Source organism: Pholcus phalangioides, unplaced genomic scaffold (genome assembly GCF_987345545.1).
Source record: "Pholcus phalangioides strain wild (caught in Gottingen) unplaced genomic scaffold, Ppha-v1.0 ptg000015l_1, whole genome shotgun sequence".
NCBI lineage: Eukaryota > Metazoa > Arthropoda > Arachnida > Araneae > Pholcidae > Pholcus > Pholcus phalangioides.
The window spans coordinates 74,916,358-74,936,461 of NW_028301608.1; the positions used below are offsets into that span (position 1 = coordinate 74,916,358).

Sequence of the window (20,104 nt, forward strand, 5' to 3'; positions counted from 1 at the left end):
CCCCGGCTCACAAAGTATCTAGTTGCGACCCTGTTCTTGATGATCTTGCGGTTCCAAATCACACGAGTGCGCATTTTACAACATTATTTATTAACCTTGTCAAGTGTATAACAGAACTATTTCAGATATTGAATTTGAATGAAAGCCTAAGACAATATTTATAAAGTATTTATCCTTTCTCTATAGTGTTTGTCGTTCTTGTGAGCTTTAAATTTAAAAATGTTTGATCAATTAATGTTTTTTTATATTAAAAAACCAAACAATTTTCTCTTTCAATTGTAAAACGTGCCTGGATATGATTTCGTTTTATAAAATGAATAATGTGATGCATTTTTTTACCCAAAGCTACACTCAAGCAGAGTTTGCCCAAAGGCTTGCATGTGTATATTATAAGCTTATGGTGGTTTTATATGTAAAAATGAGCGTTCCACTTACCTCAGTATTGCCTTGTTTCTCTTTGATACCTGCTTCCATGGCGAAATGAAATGCAGCCAAGTTCTGTGCTTCTTCTCTTTTACTGTCGAGAACATTTACTAAGCGCTGCAACCAATTTTTGGATTGTCCGTGAACGTGACCAACGTGACTCCTGGCAAATTCTTCGGGGCTGTGACTCGTCACGAAAGGCTCGACGAGGTCCAGAGTCCCGGACTTAAGAACGGCTGCTTCGATCTCTTTGTTAGCGACCAGAGACGATATGGCTAAGCAGGCATAATACTTAATGTTGTCGTCGTCATGGAAAGCTAAAGGAAACAACCACACCGGCACCTTCAGCTTTATCATAGATTGTTGGTTTTCTGGTCCGCCATATAGGGATAGATTGGCCAAAGCTGTAGCGCAGTGTCTCAATGTTTCCACGTCAGATGAGCGGCAGTTGAAAAGAATGGCTTTGAGGCCTCCTAGTTGTATGACGTCGCTGCAAGTAGCTTCCGAGTTTTTGAACAGATGCTGCAAAATTCCCGTCCCAACTCTGGAACGAGAGGCCTTGCATCGGCTGCTGCAGAGGCACGCAACTTTCACCACTTGATCTAATCCGTTTTTTACGACGAAAGTGCGGTTGTCCGTCGATAAGCACTGCTCTAAAACTTCCGCGCTACGGAACTGAAGTTCCGAGTTTTCTGACGAGCAGTTGTCTACAAGAATTTGCAACCCTCCAGTTTCCAACAGTATTTTGCACATGTTCAGACCGAGGTCGTGGCCGTAGCGTGGAACTGCCCACGCCATCTTCAGAAGCGTGGCCATCGTCTCGAGTATCTGCAGCTCCTCTTTGTCTTGGGATAAATTCAATGTACTGACGCAAATGGTCATTCTGTTGTTGAGTCTGGCCATAGCCTTTTCCACTTCTGAAGCACATGCGTCGTTTTTTAAAATTTCTACATCATCTTCCATGCCTTGCACGATGGCCAGATGATCTTTCCTACCTTGCGAATAGAAAGAATCGCCTCCGTTTCCGATCGAAAGGCCCAAAGATGGAGAGATGCCGTTGATGTCTATCTGATTCGATATCGAGGTTTTCGCCACCCCTTTCGACGTGAACGTCATCTTAGAAGACGACGCGACATTCTTTTCAGCCTGCACCATACCCTGCATGAAAGTACGCTTCTCTTCTTTTTGAGAAACTGCTGATTTTTCTGCCGTGAATTCGTCGGTGCTGAGTTTCATGGACGCTGCCATCGACGTCCGTTGTTGCTGTTGCATGGAGTCGCCAGTCTTTAACTGCATTTGATCCTGGCGTACAGCAGCTACCTAAAAGATATTAAACCAAGAATTCTACTTTATTTCCTTTGTTTTTAAATTCACTGAGCTTTTACATTTCACACACACACACCTGACGCAAAATACAATCAATAGAATTGAAATACTTAGAACCGTATTTGTATTTGCAACCGGGAGAGAGCTTGAGCTTTTAATACCCCTCCCTCCTCTATTTTAACGGTTTTACAACATATTTTCAGGTTATATTTTGTTCATTTCGGACCAGAACTTATTAATACTGCCTGCAAGGAACACTGTAGCAGTGAATAAAACTGACTGCTCACTTGTGAGGGGATGGGCTACAATTTCTCGTGCGGTAGATGATACGGTAGCCTAAGTAATTACAGTGTATGAATCGTTTTGCCAAATCGTTGTTATGTTACTGCCATAGCCCGAAATTGGCCAAGTCGAGACGGAGCCGACCACTTTGCCGATTGGAAAATTTCCGTTAAATATTGATCAGGCAAAGTGGCTGGTGATCGCTGGCCAAAGTCCGATAACTAAAGACGGATTAGGATCATCGTCAAGTTGGCGTATTTTTTCGTGATAATTATGCCCACGTTAGTTAGGGCAACCCATCAAACCACAGGTACGATGCGCGGTAATAATTCTTTTTTCCTCCAAAATTTCGCAGGAAAAAAACTATACGTGTGTTTATACAATTACTTATATATAGTTTTTCTCTCAAATTTCACTTTTTTTTTCTCTCGTCACATGGAGCTAATCTAATACAGCTGCTATGCATAGACATGTATTGCCGACTAAAAAAATGGATTTCGCTCCCACCGGGCCAAATATACATCAACACATGGGCCGTCTTACATCAGCACATCAAACTTTGGTCAGGGATCTCCGGCCACTTCGCGAAATGGCCAGCCAAAGTCCGAATCATTTCTGTAATTCGGCCAAAACTCTCGACCAATTCGGGAATTGACAGCAGTAATATTCCATACAGTATATACACCTATATACTGTATGTATTCATGGGTATCATTCATGGGCGAATTTAGAGCTCGCTGTTGGGAGAAGTATACCCTATCCAAATTGCTAAAAATTAGACAATTTGAATAGGATGACCACACATCCTGCATTTTTTCCTGTAATTTCCGGAACAAAATCCGGACAGCCTTGGTTTTTGTTTTTTGTCCGTCTTGACTTTATTGGAAAAAAAAAAGCACCAGTTTTTTCCCGTTTTTAAGTCGAAGTTTTCTTGAATTTATTTAATCAAAAACGAATAAATATGTAGAAATTGTGAAAATTTCATGAATTATCGCATTTTGCTTGCCAAGCACCCAACCCCTCCCCTAGATCCTCGCCTGGTATGGCTCATTTTTCTAGCCTAACAAGATTAGTGCATTCAAAATCCGATCGTGGGTTTCCGTGCGATAGATGTTCTGCTCATCGTGGGTGAAAAACAGCTATATCACATCCATGCTGATACGGGGGTGAATGCATAACGCCGCTTATGACAATGCCATAATCTCTCACTTGTGTTGGTGCAACGGAACAAGAAAAAAAAGACGTGTAAGTGAGATAGGCGTATAAGTGAATACACGAGGGATTATTACACTTGAATACATAATATGAAAAATGGATTTTTGCAAGTACAGGGTGGGCAAAAAGTCCGTAGAAACTTTAAAAATTCATAAAAATCGGAAAAATAACCGAAATAAGAAACAGTTTGCAGGGTTAACCACACCACACTAGATCACGGGATTTTTTTTATGACAGGAAAAAAAACTACCGATAGGTGGCACTGACGTAAACACCTCAAAGAAAAGATACGCAAATAACGAACAGAATGTCTCCAAATTGTTTGTTACAGCAGTATGTGTTCCATATGACCACCACCGCCGGGGATAATACATTGTAGGCGAGTCATAAATCTAGCAACGGCAAAGAAGGTCCGGATGTATATATATGGCACCTCTCAGCGGATCGCATCTTTCAGTTCCGACAAATTGGATGGACCGGATCGATACATCCGGGATTTCAAATATTCCCCATAACCAGAAGTCTGCCGGTGTCAAATATGGACGCCATTGGAACCTGCAACGCCTGCTAACGATTTCGTCTTCCCTGAATGTCTGTATCAGGAATGCCTTGACCGGAGTAACAGTGTGACTAGTTGCTCCATCTTGCATAAACGTGACGGTAGAAAGTGCATCTCTTTCACGTAAACATGCACGACCTTCTCGCGCAGAAGCGCTAAATAACGCTGCACATTCACCGTAGCCGTTTTCCACCCATTTACTGGGCACTGCTTTTCAAAGAAGGGTCCTATGATGAACGAACCTGTGAACCCACACCACACTGTCACTTTTGGTGAATGCAATGGTTTCTGCATGTACTCACGTCGATTAGACGTCTCCCAGATTCGACAGTTATGGGTATTAACGTCGCCATGAAGCGAAAAATGAGCTTCATCTGTCCACAAGATGTTAAAGACCCAGGTGAGATTCTGTTCGATTTTGGAAAAAGCTCACCTCGCAAATGCTTCCCTCTGTACGTTATAATCTGGTAAAAGTTCACGGCACCGCTGCAATCTGTATGGGTACAGATCAAGGATTCCTTGAAGAATGTGTACTTCCTTGCGTACCGAGGATGGTGGTAGGCCCAAGGGTCTGGCAGCTTCACGAGCACTGCTGGTCCCCGCAGCTGATTCGGAAGCTAACGCGTCCATTTCGGCTACAACACGCGAACATGTCTTCCTTAAACATGGTCGTCAGACTCTTACACGATCCTCCAGCGTTCCAGTTTCCTCTAACCGCTGAACAAGCTTTATGAGGCTTGTCGCTGTTAAAGGCCCTTCTCCAGTTCTCACATTCTTCTAAAGACACCAGCTGTCATCTAAAGGACAAAGACTAGTGTACAGTAGTTACATTACCTCACAGACATTAATTTCCTTTCCCATAAGAAGTAGCACATCTCATACTGTGTATCACCCAGTCTTAATATTCAATAGTTGTTTTTTTATACTTTCACACTGCTAAGCAGGGCCGTCATTTCAACTTTTTCCAGGGGGGGGGGGCAAAGCACATGTACTCAATGTATGTGTGTATATATATATATATATATATATGTTTGTATATATCTGCCATTTCTAGTGTGTTTTCGAAAGCCGGGGAGGGGGCAAAAAGCCCCCCCGCCCCCCCCCTAAATGATGGGCCTGCTGTTAAGCCCAGTTAATCAAGGCTCTACTGTATTGTAGTAAGAGATTAATGAAAAATAATCAGCTATATACAGGGTGATTATAATTAAAGTTTTGATTCCAAAACTATACAATAAGTACTGGTCAGAATGACTTAAAAATTTGCATGGATACTTCTGAAGCAATGGAAATTTCTTTGGAAATAGGAAAATAGTGCAAGTAAATGATGATGTACTTGGCTAGCAGTATAATCTATTTTGTGCCACACCACATCATTTCGACAACAACTACTATCAAGATACACATTGCAATATCAGCAAATCAGCTGCTGAAGACCCATTTTGACGATAACAGGATGCAACTTCTGGCTGTGGGGGGGGGGGGGGGGTACCTCAAAATGTTATGAACAGTGGACAGATTGCAAACTTTGGTCAATTGCAACCTCCAGCGCATCCACATCATGACCATGGCATACTCTGATCTGTTGTGAAACAAGAATTTTTGTGCTTTCAACCTCATAGCCAGAACACGGTGGACAACATATTTAACATTTCTTGAGTAAGTTGTAGTTATTTGTTCAATTACTTCGTTTTTTTGTGGTTTCCATGAATTATGAAATTGTGCGATTGTAATTAAGTTATTATTGTGCCCTGACTGGCTACCGTTTGCATTCTGTGAGCAAATTTCCCACGAGTTGGACGAGTACAGTGTTGTTAATTAAAGTTTTCTTTCCTCCCCCTTTGCAGTATAAAATTCCATTGCTTCAGGAATATTCATGTAAATTTTCAAGTCATTCTGACTATGGTTCTTTTTTTAGTGTTTTGAAATCAGAACTTTAGTTATAACTATCCTGTATACCGTAAATTGCTAACTAATCTGCATTATTTAATGCTTCATTATATTCTCATAATTTTTAGGTTTTGCAAAATAGCTTCCAAATTATGCATAATGAAAGTCACTGGAGAAAAAACCTTTATATTATATGGTTAATAATGACATTAAGAATTTTCAAGCACATGAGTAATTCAAAGAGTTAAGCAAAAAAATAACTAAATTGCAAAAGATGATTTTTGTTAAAATGTAAGAAATATTTGTAGATAATTAATATGGGAATAGCGTTAATTACATTAATAAAAATTAATTTTAATTAATTATTAGAAGTTTGAATGGTTTTTCAGAAATTTTATTGTTTTTAATGTTAATGCTATTTAAACCAAAAAAAACCCCGGTTTTTTTACCAACCCTTCCCTATGCTGATTCCGAATGGTAATATTAGTTTTGTTTGCGCATGTTGATACGTGTGAAGAAAGCCAACGTAACTGATGATAATGTTATGAACGTTAATTTCTCTACTTCAAACACTTATTTTAATTTAATTAATTTTTATTGCAAAATACGTGTAATGCACGTATCATGTACGGGTAAAAATAATAAATTTGATTTAGTGAAGAAAAGAAAGGTTGTAATTTTTTCTGTATTTATTAGACTTCCCAACTTTATTTGGGAATCGATAAATGTAGTAAAATTTAATAAAACTTTCTTTATCGAGACGATTGATGATTATGCGCTTGCTTCTCTTCAAGCGCTTTGATTATGCACAATCACCGGGTATCACTTTTACACACACTAACTTATAGGAGCCAATTGCGACCGAAGCCAACCGCCGCATAAATGTGAAAGTCGTATAAACGAGGTATATCATACCTCTCCAATAGCAGATAAAAGTTTTGGTCCCATGGATGTCCGTTATCGAGATGTCCTACTGTATATAGGTGCATTTCTCATAGATAATTTTCCAAAAATGAACTGTACATACTCAAACTTTCAATATTTTTTTCATTTCGGTCATTTTTTATGGTAATTGTTTTAAAATACCTAAAAGATTGTTTTCTAGTAAAGTTTTTTTTTTCCAGTTGTTTTGGTGCCACCTATTATTTGGCACCCTGTGCACCTGCACAGGTCGCACTGCCCTAAGACTGTTTCCGCGCACTAAAACTTTCTGTAGTCAGTTGAAGTGGGGTAGGGGTGATCAGACGAGGCCGAATTCTTGTTTTCCATTTTCAATCTCAACTTCTTTTTTGTCTGTTTCGCGAAAAGTTCTTGAAATTGTATTTCATAATGAGATTTTATGAGAAAAAATGAATGAAATTTTCGTCAGTTCACCTGTTCAGCCGAGAACCCATCTTTTTCGAGTTTTTTCTGGACAGCCGTTGATGACGTCGATTCTTCGTAGCTGACGGCACCGGAGCTAACCTTTTTCTTTTCTTGGTTCACGGCAGCGACTTGCTCGGCGACGTAACCATCGGATGAGCTGCTAACTTTCATCTTCGATGACGACGTCACACGCTGATGCTCGAATTTCATCTCCTTAGGCAACTGCTTTTCGGGAGTCGTTATCACTACCTCGCTGCTGCTGCCATCACTGCTTCCGACGCTCAGAGGGTCCTCCTCGTCAACCGAAAAGTCTCTGGAAGACGTGGCGCAGCTCAACAACTTCATCCTCGAATCCGACGATGAACTGGCGTTGCTCGTGACACTCACACTGCGACTGAAATTGCGATTTTCCTACAAAGGAAGAGCAGATAACTATAGTATATTTATTATCCAGACAAGTCGTACAGTATGTTCTATAAAACATTCACTAGGTCTCACCTAGACGATGCTTGAGGGCACGATACGCTTGCACGCGGGAATAACTAATAAGTTGTACTCAATAACAATGTTACTGTCATTACGTAGCCGTTGTTTTGACAGTAAATTTGGGCATTTGTCATCATCGGGAAAAGTATACCGATCATTGGTTACCAGTCTTTATGATCCAAAGCCTCTGGCATATAAAGATTTGTCACCAATGACTGGTATTTCTGCCAGGGCTGGACATGCCGTAAATGTGACGTAGTGGCCTGTGGGTTCCGAATGAAATTGGTAGCCAGTGAGTCATTTCTCAGCCATTCTGTAGTGTGATTTTCCATATTGGGTTTATAAATCTAGAGGAAAAGAAACCTTAAGCAGGCAGGGAAAAAAGAAAAAGGGCATTTATCGGGGCCGTGACAGATGTAGTGTCACCCGTTTGGGTATCATGGTGTTATAATTGTATTTCTAACATTAATTATGCTTCATATTATTGCATACATTGCATCATTATTACATCATTCTTATAATTATTTTCAATTATACATCAAATTGGTAAATGCGATTAAATGTGGTTAAATGCGATTATTTGATTATTTAAGGCTAGGATTTTATGCTCTTAAAAAACTAAATATACCCTGAAAAACGGAAAATGCCCTAAAATTTTTTTGATTACTATCTCAAATAACATTAGTTTTAGCAAAATCATTTGATAATGAGAAGTATTGATGCAGTCTAAATTATTTGAACCATTACTTATTGCATGAACAAAAATTCTTGGTTTTACAAACTAATCTCATCCAGCCAAAAAATTTCCCTTTTGAATGCTTTTCCCTACAAATTCAGAACTAATGTGCAGCCATCTATAGGTGAAAATACCTAGCCAAGTACGGTACTTGGCTTTAGAAAAGCATTACACAAAATTAAATGAATAAATAAATAATTCTTTTTATTTGATAAAAACTCTCAAAGTTCCCCCCCATTTACTAAATTTTCCCACGAGTTACCATCACCAACACGGATTCAGACGATTAATCTATTTACAGCCACACATCAGTGTTCTTGAAGGGCTAATATTTTTATGCGCCAAAAATTCAATGTTATTACTGATTGGTTGAAAAAGCTGAATTTCAGGATTTTTTACCAATCAGCAACGATTCATTTTTTTGTGCATAAAAATCCTAGCAACGCTAGCGAACGCTCTGGAATATTCCAGGCATGTCGCGAACCTCCCCAGCAGCAGCCGAAAGTCTTGCGATTAGGTCCTCTTCACAGTCAAGAGGAGTCTCATACACTAGACTCTTCAGCTGTCCCCACAACAAGAAATAAAGACACGAGAGACTGGACGATCGTGGTGGCCAAGCTACAGGACCACCTCGTCCGATCCATCGGTTTGGAAAAGTGACGTCCCGATAGTGCCGTACCTCTCGCCTAAAATGTGCTGGAGCTCCATCGTGCTGGAACCATATACGCCGCCGGAGTGCAGTTCGAACATCCTCCAGCAAGTCTGGTAGCATATCTTGCAGAAACGTCCGGTATTTGCCCTCGTCTAAGCGTTTTGGCAAAAGATATGGTCGCCTATTTGGGCAGGAATCATCGGTCACCTAACATTGATGGAGAAGCGTCGCTGATGCGCATGTGGATTTACAGACATGTTTATTGTGGGTATTGAATGCACTATCTCGTGCGAAAATGCATTCATCGGAGAAGAGAACAGATACCGCGAAATCTGGGCGTGCTGCCCTCTGGTGTAGGATCCAGCGGGTGAAACTACGTGACGAGCATAATCTTCTTCATTCAATGCTTGGGCTCGTTGAAAATGGTATGGACGCAACCTCTCGCCCTTCAGCACCCGCCATGTTGTGGATTGTGGCACTTCAAGGCTACGGCCTACAGATCGTGTACTTGTAGTTGGCTGATCTCCAAAATCTCATCTTCCGCACCTGCTGTTTTGGCCGTCCTTGTACGACCTGCATCAGACAAGGAAACAAGAAAGGATCCCGTTTCGCACAGCTGCCGATTCAAGCACGCAAATGTTTTCGGATTGGGCAACCGCCTGTGGGGGAAACGCTCACCGTACATTTGTGCTGCCTCTGTGGTACTTCCGTTTGCAGCTCCGTAAATGAAATACATGTCTGTTTTTCAGTATTACTAAAGTGCTCCATTCGTACGTTTCAACTGTTAAAACGATTGCACACTGTAATAACTTCACAGGGCTTTCGTCCGTGCCTTTTAATCACTGTGACGCTGATTTGCATACGGCTTCTTCTTCTTCCCCAGGTTAAATTTGCATACATGATGTTCTTTTTTTGCCCCGATAAATTTCAACAGGAATGCCGTTTTAACGTTTGCTGAGCGGCCGTGCGTTTGCGTTTCATGTTGGACCATGCATTCTTTGATGAAAATTGTTTGTATTGGTGTGTACTATCACCTCTTAAAGTTTTTTTCCATATTTTCTGAATCACCCTATATATATTATGTACAATAATATTAGCTATTTTCAGCAAATAATCTAATTATTTATGTTAAATTATTAGATAGTTATTTATATACATTGTTCACAGTCCCGGCACCTTCGGTCATAACCAAAAAGTTTTTTGGTCTAGAAAATGCCGATATCTGATCCTTTGAGTATGTTGATATCTCGCTTAAATGTTGGTATTCTGACTCTTCGAGTGTTTCGAAAAGATAATTTCCACCTTTTGAGCAAAGGAATGTATTGTTGGCATCCTAATATTGCTTCTTATATTCTTATTATGAACCAAATGGCACCCAGAATAGCTCTTAATGTTTTGATATTGTTCCTATTTTACCATGCATTGATTGCTCGAGTAGAGCCACGTTGGTGCCAGTCCTTAGCGGGCTATATCTCAGTGCGGCAAATTTGAGGGATTTTGAGGCCTCAGGGCCAAGAAAGTTTGCAGAGCGGGAGAAAGGCGGCAAAATGTGTATAAATGTCAATAAATCCGCCTCTGCGAAGACAGCAAGGGACTAAGTTAGTGAATGACCAAAAGAGAGCATACAGAGCAAGAGACCAGGACCTAGAGAGTGACCTAGAGACGGTGAAAACATGTGATCAAAAGAATGATGCAGAGCGTGTGTAAACGTGTAAAAGAGTGACCTAGAGCACGTGCAGAAATCTGAATGATCAGAAGAATGATGACCTAGAGCATATTTAACTCTATAATGCCCAGATCGCCCGAAGTCGGTCGAGTAGGTTAATGCCCATAACCGCCTCAAGTCGGCCCAGCTAGGGGGTATGGGTATGTTTTCGTGGGCTTTTGTCACCAACGTGGAAGAAGATGAAAGCTCTTGTCAGAGGCGGGAACGGAAAAGACAACTGCAACGCCCTATCAATGGGATTTTAAAAGCTGATGTACTAGATTGTTCCTTGAGAATGAACTAAGGGTACTCAATGCATTTTACAAAGAGATAATACTGTGAGGAAAGGGGTGTTTTCAGTAGACAAATTATCTCCCGAACATAAATTGAAATGAAAGGGTGAACGTCAATGCAAAGGGTGGCACTCATGGAGAAAGGGTGGGGAGAGGGAAAGTGGCCGAAATTTGGACGAGTCCACTTCGAACACAAAAAACTTGGTATTTTCACGACCCTCCCATGTTTTCTATCTGGGCGTTAAAGAGTTAAACATGAAAATGATCAAAAGAGTCACCCACTTCACGACCAAAAGAGTGACAGAACGTGTGTAAGTGACTAAAACTGTGGACAAGTGCGTGAGTGACCATAAGAGTGACCTAGAGAGTGTGTGAGCATGAGATTGATCAAAAGAGTGACTCATATAGGTGTACTTGCAGTAGGGGGGGGGGGGCTAAGTGGTAATATAGCATTCGGAGCAGTTTTGAAGCAGCAAAATATAGGATTTGGAGCAGACATTTATAAATTGGAGCAGACATTTATAAATTGGAGCAGCGAAATTAACTTACAAGAATATTTTCGGTAACCCTCACCCCTTTTCAAAATAAAACAACTGCACTGTCTTTTTTTATCAAACATCTGTTTATCAACTTGTTTTTAATTTTTGGTGTTTCAGACTTTTGGACACCTTGTTTGAAAAAGCGGCTGTCATAAAACCATCTGGAAATTTTATTTTTGTGTCGAAGCATGAAAAATCATTGTTACTAATCAGTTCTACACTTTACTTTTAGCTACAGTGTACGAACATGAATACTTAGTAACCAGGATAAAGAGAGGTGGAATGCTAAGAATTTGACAATACTTTTATTTATGTGGCAAAAGATCAAAAGATAAAAATAAACACCTTAAGACGTTTCTAGTTCCGGGAAATCTTTCACAAACCGCTGTATTACAATATATCCTCTAATATATACTTAAAAATGCTATTAATCTGAAATACTGAGAAAAAGAAAAACAATACAAAATTTACCCAATACTTTTATTGATCTTATTTCACCTTCTGCTTTTTTGCACAGCTTCCCATTTACTCCTTTTTGTTTTTTTTCTAAGGACATTATTTCCGCAATTTTTTTATTTGAATCCGATAGCAAAACTCCTCCACATTCTACATCTACAAAAGATTTCCTTTTCAGTCCATCACTAATGGATTGCTCTGCCTTTTTAGCAAAATGTGTGTGACAGCAACCCTATTCAATTCTTTTTCTTCATTCTTTAAGTCTTTCAATCAACCCACACTCAGTCTAAGGCCGAACACATACTGGGAAGTCGACAAAGAGAGCGATTTCAAAAGAGAAAATACATCGAGATCAGCATCGATGTCCCCTAATAAGACTGCTTCTGGATTGCAAGCTGTTGTTATTCAGACTTAAACCTCGCTCACAATCTGCATTTCCATGGGCCAATATTAGTAGTGCTTCGATTAAAATTGGCAAATGTTTGTAGTTGGCATTACCCAATGAATCTTTGACTAAATATTTCCGACCAATATTCATCAATTCTTTTAGAACTTGATTCGTTGGTTTCAGGATCCGATTGGTAGATGACCCATTCACCTACTGTGCTTGATACACTACTGGGTTCTATGACAGTGGGTACAGATGACACCAAATGCCTAATGCATGTCAAGGATGATGCCTCGTACTTGAATAATGAATGTAGGCATTTAAGCCACATCAGAAACTTGTTACCCAGTGGCAAAGATTTCAAAAGGGGTTCACTGCAAGAGCTATAAAAAGCTCGAGCTCCTATAAAGAACTCACTCTTTTCTAGGTTACTCCAGTTCACCATCTCCCTGAGCTCCCAACTTCAGGGTTTTTCACCCAATTTTCTCTTTTACGCAGATCAATTTCATTCAGCTGGCTGCCATTTTTTTCTAGAAAAGTGGTGCTAATCAAAAATCTTCCGAGAATTTTTTTCACTATCGAAGTTAATTCCTCATATAACATATGAATTAAAGGTTCTTTTTGGAACAATAGTAAAAAACCTGTGAACAAGTTAGATATATTTTACACAAATAATGCCTTTGCATATATCATCTTATCTGCAAAAGCCTGGCAAAGTCTACTCCATCGCTGGGTGTCACGAGCATTACATTTTTTTAATTCTTTATTAAAAAATGCTTCCAATACAAGGAATTGTTCTATAATCCTGCAAAGGTATTGACTTAAGGTCAACCATCTATTATTTACATGCCTCGTAAAGATGTGTTGAGCAACATCCATCTCAGGTTGCAAATTTTTTTGAAGTCATCACTTTGTGCTGCTGCCCTTTTGAAAAAGTAATAAATTTCCATTACTAGTAATTCGATATCACTGCCAAATGAATTCAATCCAGCAGCAAAACCATTGTCAACTTTAAGGAGGGAACATTTCCCAATGTCTAGCAAATTAGGATTCACTTTCTTCAACTTGGCATTTCAACGACTTCATGACACATTTGGACCATCGCTATAAAAGGCTAGAAGTTTTTCAGATGGAAGCTTTGTTAAAGCTTCAACAATACAGTCCAACACATTTAGCGATGTGGCATGTCCATTATGAAAGGATTCTGGATGATCAACAACAATTCGCTGACACTTCTCACTAAAATAGCGGATAAGAATATCAAGCTGCTGCACTCTCTTCTCAGATACAGGTGTCTCATCTATTTGAATAAAATAAAATGCTTTAGATTTTGATACATCTGTTCTCATTTCCTCTTTCAGATAAGGCCCCTTTCACACGGAGCGGATACGGAAGCACGTCCGGAAGAAGTTTTAACAATTGGAATATACTGCGCCTTTCAGACGAGGCGAAATTTTCCCGCACGTAGGAAATGTTCATGCGGGTCCGGACGTCGTCCGCATGTGTCAAAACCTAAGTGCGGGCTCCGCACATGCACATACAAGTTTTGACAATTGGGTTATTCGGAGCTATTCCCACGATGCGGAGCGAATTTCGTCCGCATCTTTGGCTACTTTTTGAAGGTGATTTTTCACGGAATTTTTTTATTTATTTGCCATAAATACCCTTAAAAACACCATATGAAGGTCCCTGTTCATCAAAATATGATGTACCCACATACGTCTATCCCTCCGTTTCCTTCTAAGATGGACATACAGCAACTTTGACTGCCTTTTGTCCATACTTTACAATTTTATACAATAAAACCGGTCAACAACGGCCACTGACGGGACCAATATTATAAGCTGTTCTGTTCATTACGAATATTTAACTGACTACATACTTTTAAACTACTACATAACTTTTAAATTTAATTTCAAAATTTTAATTTTTTTTCTTTTTAAATATTTGAAATTATTTAAAAAATATAAATATATATACACTCAAAGCTGTTTTTGTGCGGTCTTTTTTTCTGCGGTATATAAAAATTTCAATCAAATTAGAACATAATTGACGAAGTTATCAATACAAAAAAAATTAGTAGGTTTGATCAACCATTTAGTTTTTTCGGTTTTTGATATTTCATCACATAAGTATTGCGTCAGCCAATTACATTACATATGTATTGAAGTATGTAATCGCATTATTTAACTAACGTTCTTCAAAGTGCTTTCATATTCCTGGACCATTAAAATAAGCCATCATTTCAAAGCGCAAATTGAAGGTAAATTTATTATTTTTTCCATTTAGATATAAATTTTTAGGATTTTTCGACATGATCCCTGAAAGTGAATGAGGGCAAAAACAAAGCGAAGAGAAAGGCAATTTCCTTAGAAACTAAGACTACGATTTTAAAACAAACAGCAGAAGGTGAAGGATCCACAGCTCTTGGTAAAGAATTTGGATTAGGTGAATCCACTATAAGAGGCATACAAAAACGTTAAGTATGTGTAAAATAATTACATATGTAAATAAAATATTTAAAAATGTTCGCATGTGTATTTTCTAAATCAGATTCCAAAAGGTTTGGCGAGATTCCAAGTATCTGCCAAGCAGGGCCGCAACTAGGGGGGTGCAGGCGGGTCTGGTGCGCCGGGCGCTGTACTAGAGGGGGCGCAAATTTCACTCTTTAATCTCTCCTTCAATATTATAAGGGGGCGCTAAAATGCATTTTGTTGCCCCGGCTGACCAAGCATCTAGTTGCGGCCCTGCTGCTAAGCCTCGTGTCTTGATTTCATTTAAAAAAGCAATTCTTAGTTATGTCGTAAGGTTTTGAGTTATTTTCTACGTGAGACATTTTTTATGCGGTCCCTATCCACCGCATAAATAAAATACTTTTTAAATGTGTTGCGAAAAATATTTTTTTATAGCTACTCGTGAAGTTTTGTGCGATTTTTTTTATGCGTTTTTTTGATGCGGTCCCTATCCACCGCACAAAAACAGGTTTGAGTGTATTTAAAACTATTTTAAATATTTATTATTTTTTAAAGTTTTTAATCTTAAAAACAATACTTTTATTAAACAATGTTATCCCCGTACGGCGTTCACTCAGGGCCGGATTAAGATATTTGAAGGCTCGAAGCACTTGAATATTTTTGGTGGTTCCCCCGATACCTACAAGTATATTTTACTTGATATTCAGTCTAAACTGGAAAAAAAATGAAATTTTATATTTCAGAAGTGACCAATCTAAGGACTGAATTTCACTCTAAAAGGTTTATGAGTGTTATTTTATAAAACTTGAAAAAAGCAACCAATAAATTTATCGATTGCATTCGAGCAAATGCAACCGATCAGCTTATTGGTTGCATTTTTAAAAGAATTATTATAAAATTTTTATAGCGTAAAAGATTTTTATGAAAGATCTTTTATAAAAGTTGAAAAATTCAACCAATGGGCGCATCGGTTGCATTCAAGCAAATGCAACCGGTGATCTTATTGGTTGAATTTTTCACGTTTTATCAAAGAGCTTCTACAAAACTTTTATAGTGTAATCCCGGCCTAAGGCTGGTATATCTCCTGAATTTTTTTTTTGGAACATCGGATGTTTTTGGAATTTTTCTTTCATATTTTTCCGAAAAGACAGGTTTTTTTTTTCAAAATCTTTTGAAAATATTTTATGATATTTTCTCCCATCGACTACTTGTGAGGATCGGAATGAAGGCATCTTTATACCCATATTCTATGGGGCTCTAGATTAAACCACCAAAGAATGGCTCTAGGCTGCCTATGGGTGCTCTGAATCAGGGGTGAAGGAGAAAAATAATTACAAAAATTGTGAAAAAATAGTTTTTATGCGTGAAAGGGTATGCGGATCCGCGTCCGCTCCGTGTGAAAGAGGCTTAAGGTCCAATTTCATCAGAAATCATGAACGAAACTTTCTTTTTACTGCAAGAGAATTCTTTTGCAATTTTAGAGAATCGGGGAACAATTTATAAAAAGTATCACTTGCTACATCACCAAGAGCATATGGAAGGTTTTTCTGTGCAACCATGATAGCGAATCTGGTTTCTGCAGCAACTACATCATCTTTGCCTGGATTCGGATTTTTCAAGCTATTCCATAAATTCACAGAGTTGTTGCTGCTACATACAAATCTTTAGTTTACCATTGTCACCCCTCGCCTTAGTACATAGCTCAACATGTCTCTTTCCAAATGCATGACTGTTTCACAGCAGATATGCCATGTTGTTTGCAACTTATTGTGACATTATAAGGCTGGGACCTGACTACGGCGCGGTTGCACGCGGTTGAGGTTGGGGGGGGAGGAGGCATCATCTATAGTTTTATTCTGTCAACGCACAGATACAACTGCAACGGCTGAGCGCGGTTTTTTCAACCGAGAAAATCCACATTTTTTGGGACGGTTGGGGTAACCGGAAAGCTGCCATCATGTATTGCAAAGGCTTGCGCTCCCTGATGACGGTTCGGCTGGACCTGCGGTTGCTCTCTTCCATTGTCTATTAAGTGGTTTGACAAGGAGGGTGATGCGATTTCGGATGCACTGGACAAAGGAATTGCTCTCCCTCTCAGGCTGCCATAAAAAAATGAGAGGAGAAGACAAATTCGAGGAACTGTATGGTGAAGTTCCATGCGACGGAAACTAATTCTTTGTTTGGCGCTTTTGCACTGATAACAATAAAAAAAACCAATGAAGAAAAAATTAAATTTTTCTAACTAGTGAAATTTTTTTGCTTTCCTACATGAGCATACATTGAAACTCGGTTATAATGACATTCATAAACTAACGTGATTACGCTAAAACCGAGATGTATATTTTAGAACACTTGAATGAAATGCATTGGATCCCGATTATAACGTTTTAGCAAAAAACCAATTAGTTATCTCATCCAAAAGAGTACAAATTACCACGGGGCCCAACAATTTATAATAAATTCATAAAAAATTAGAAGTAAAAATAATCAGACATCTGAAGGAATATATTTTTATATTTGCAAATTCTCCATATGAAACTTTTGAAACATTTATTAAAAGCCTAAGTATGAACCGGGGATGAAATATGTCCCTAAGAGCTGCATTGTGTGTGTGTGTTTTGCTTTCATTATTGTCTTTTTGTTATTTATTTTTGTATCGTATATGAATGTGGCTGTCTATCTGTTGTTTTTGCAATGAAAAAAAACCCATCTAGTCCAGCGGTTCTCAACCAGTGCTCCGTGTGAACTCCCAAGGGCTCCGCGGCCCTCGAGGAAAATAAAAAGAGAACCAGTAAATTTGAAAAAAATAATTATTAATATTTTTGAATAAAAATAAATCAGTAACTTTGATGAATAAATAAAAAACAGGCCTACGGGGCTCCGCCATAGAAATTATATACTGGAAAGGGCTCCGTGGGTCAAAAAAGATTGAGAACCGCTGATTTAGACAAAACGTTGTATGCGGGTAATATCGAAGAGTGCACTAAAACAATTTTCACACCTACCGTTCTTTTCAAGCAGTTTTTAATTTACATACACACACAAAGTCGCAACTAGGGAGAGCGGGTCCACTGTATCGAGCGCTGAACTAGAGGGGGCGCCGAATTGCCCCTTTAACACCACTCCTTCTAACCTTTCCTTATACGGGGACGCCAAAAGCTTGCTAGCTCCAGTTAAAAAAGTATCCAGCTGCGGCCCTGTGTGTACCTTAAACCCTGCAACATACATACTGATGAACAGGTGTTAACTAGCTTGTGCTAGTGAAAATAGAAATATAGAATAGAGGGAATATTTAAAATTATTATTTTCAGATATATTTAAATTGATAGTTTGGAGTATTTTAAATTTGATTTTTGGATTTAACTATTTAGAACTGTAGGTCAGGCACCGATAGCAGGCGACAGTAACCGATCTACTATATGTACAGCAAACAAATAATTGAACAATAGGAACGTAAATAAGAATGGTTGTTTATGGATGGTAGACATGTTTCTTGGGGGTTTAAAGTAAGCGGCGTCATGTCGATGGAAGAAGCTTTGTCCAAGCGGTGGGAACATAGTCCCAATTAAAAAGAAATACAATCACAGGCCGATGTAAGTAGATGGGGCAATCGCCATTCATTAGGGAATCTTTTAGTTACCGTCACAAAGCATCTGGTCGGTTGTACTTCAGGGGTGCCCTAGGCAAAAGGGATCGTCCGAGGAGTGTTTTCTTGGAGAAAAAGCGGGGAATCGTAGAAAATAAAGGGGACCAACGAATGAATAGACAAATTTCAAGATTGAGAATAGATGACGGCCATTTAAGTAGAAGTAGAATCCCTTTATTTAGGGGGTGCAATTAAAGTATAACAGAGGATCTAAAATGCCGAGTGTTAGTCATGGGAAGCTTCGATGTAGGTTAAAGGTTAGGCCATGGCCGTTGGGGTTCTCGGGGTCCTGAAGGGGGAGTCGCTTGGACAAAGAAATTAGGGATGGATCTGCAGTGGCCAATCTTATGAATAAACCTTCAAGAAACGAATAGAAACTTAGAGATGATGGGTAAATATCAAATCAAATTAAATGGGTGGAGTTTTCCAAGGGACGGGGGACGTCCGAAATGAAATCTTAAAGGGATGAGAAAATCTGGATACGGGGGAATTGAGAATTGGAGAGTTAGAAATGCAGTAACGAAACTAGACTGAAAAAGAGATGACTTGTGAAGACGAGAGTTGTAATCAGAGGAATCGTTTCTTGGCTGCGATGAGTGTCTAAGGGGCTAAAGCGAAAGACTGGAGAAGGGTCTCACCTGGTGAGTGATGCATGGATTATATTCTCTCTCCCATATGTGACATATAGTGTAGGTACTAGTAATTAATTGTTTTGGGGGCGAACTGAGGTGTAATGGAAAATCACGGGTCATATAATGTTCAGGGCCAAGAGCTTAATTGTTTTGGGGGCCAACCGAAGATTTTGTTAAGTATTTTTGAATGAAGTTGTATTAATATTTTTAATAATGATGGTAATATGACAATACAATTTGCATTAATTCAATTACTATAGTGTAAATAAACTAATTAACTTCCAGCATCTCGTGTATGACTACTTTGCGTAAACTTTGCCTGGGTTATATACTTTTTAAACAATACACAACGCAATTTGAAATCAGGGAACGGTATTCGCTTACGTACTTACGAGAACGGCCTCAAACCCGAACGGGCTAACATTTGGTGCCTTTTAGACCAGGATTCAATTCTAAATTACGAATCTTTAGATATTAACTTCAAAATTGGGAATTTTTTGGTGTAAAAATATTCTGTATCAAAATGGATCATCAAGTAAACATGGTAGGAGAAGGCCATCCTGTAAGGTTAAATACAATAGCAGGGTATTTAGGTTTGCTGAATTCATTTTCGGGTTCTGAGCCATCGTATCCGGCAGAGTTTTTCTTATCTCAATTAGAAGAAATTTCAAAATTAGCAGATTGGAATGATGCGGAGAAATTGATTGTTCTAAAATCGAAATTGAAGGGTAAAGCTGCAGAATTCTTGGCCAACAGTCCGGAGTTGAGGAGCCAAGCTAATTACAAAGAATTTAAAGAAGAATTCGTAAATTATTTCAGAAATGAATATCCATTAACGTATCACCTCCAACAGTTTACAAACTGTAAACAAAAGTTGAATGAGTCCGTAAAAGAATTTGCGAGTAGATTAAAAAATGTAGCTTTCGGATTCCTCCAAGGTGCAAATTTTGATAGCCCCGATGTTGAAAATTTGGCCGATAGGACGCGTTTGTCCCAATTTTTAGCAGGGTTAAATCCCAACATTCAAAAACATGTCCTAA

At 38.9% G+C, this 20,104-nt stretch overlaps 1 protein-coding gene and 1 pseudogene across 4 annotated transcripts in view; both read right to left on the bottom strand.

Moving 5' to 3' along the window:
• Nucleotides 1–20,104, bottom strand: part of Sarm (sterile alpha and armadillo motif) — a 288,909-nt gene that overhangs the window by 120,575 nt on the left and 148,230 nt on the right. For 3 of the 4 annotated variants that reach the window (XM_089244293.1, XM_089244294.1, XM_089244292.1), the window contains exons 3-4: nt 7,067–7,468; nt 436–1,743 (exon numbers count right to left, since the gene is read on the bottom strand). In XM_089244293.1, coding sequence (XP_089100419.1) covers nt 436–1,743; nt 7,067–7,468 — 1,710 coding nt within the window. The remainder of the gene's footprint in view (nt 1–435; nt 1,744–7,066; nt 7,469–20,104) is intronic. The other variant, XM_089244295.1, reaches the window with a different exon arrangement.
• On the bottom strand, nt 12,419–16,345 carry LOC149076680 (uncharacterized; annotated as a pseudogene).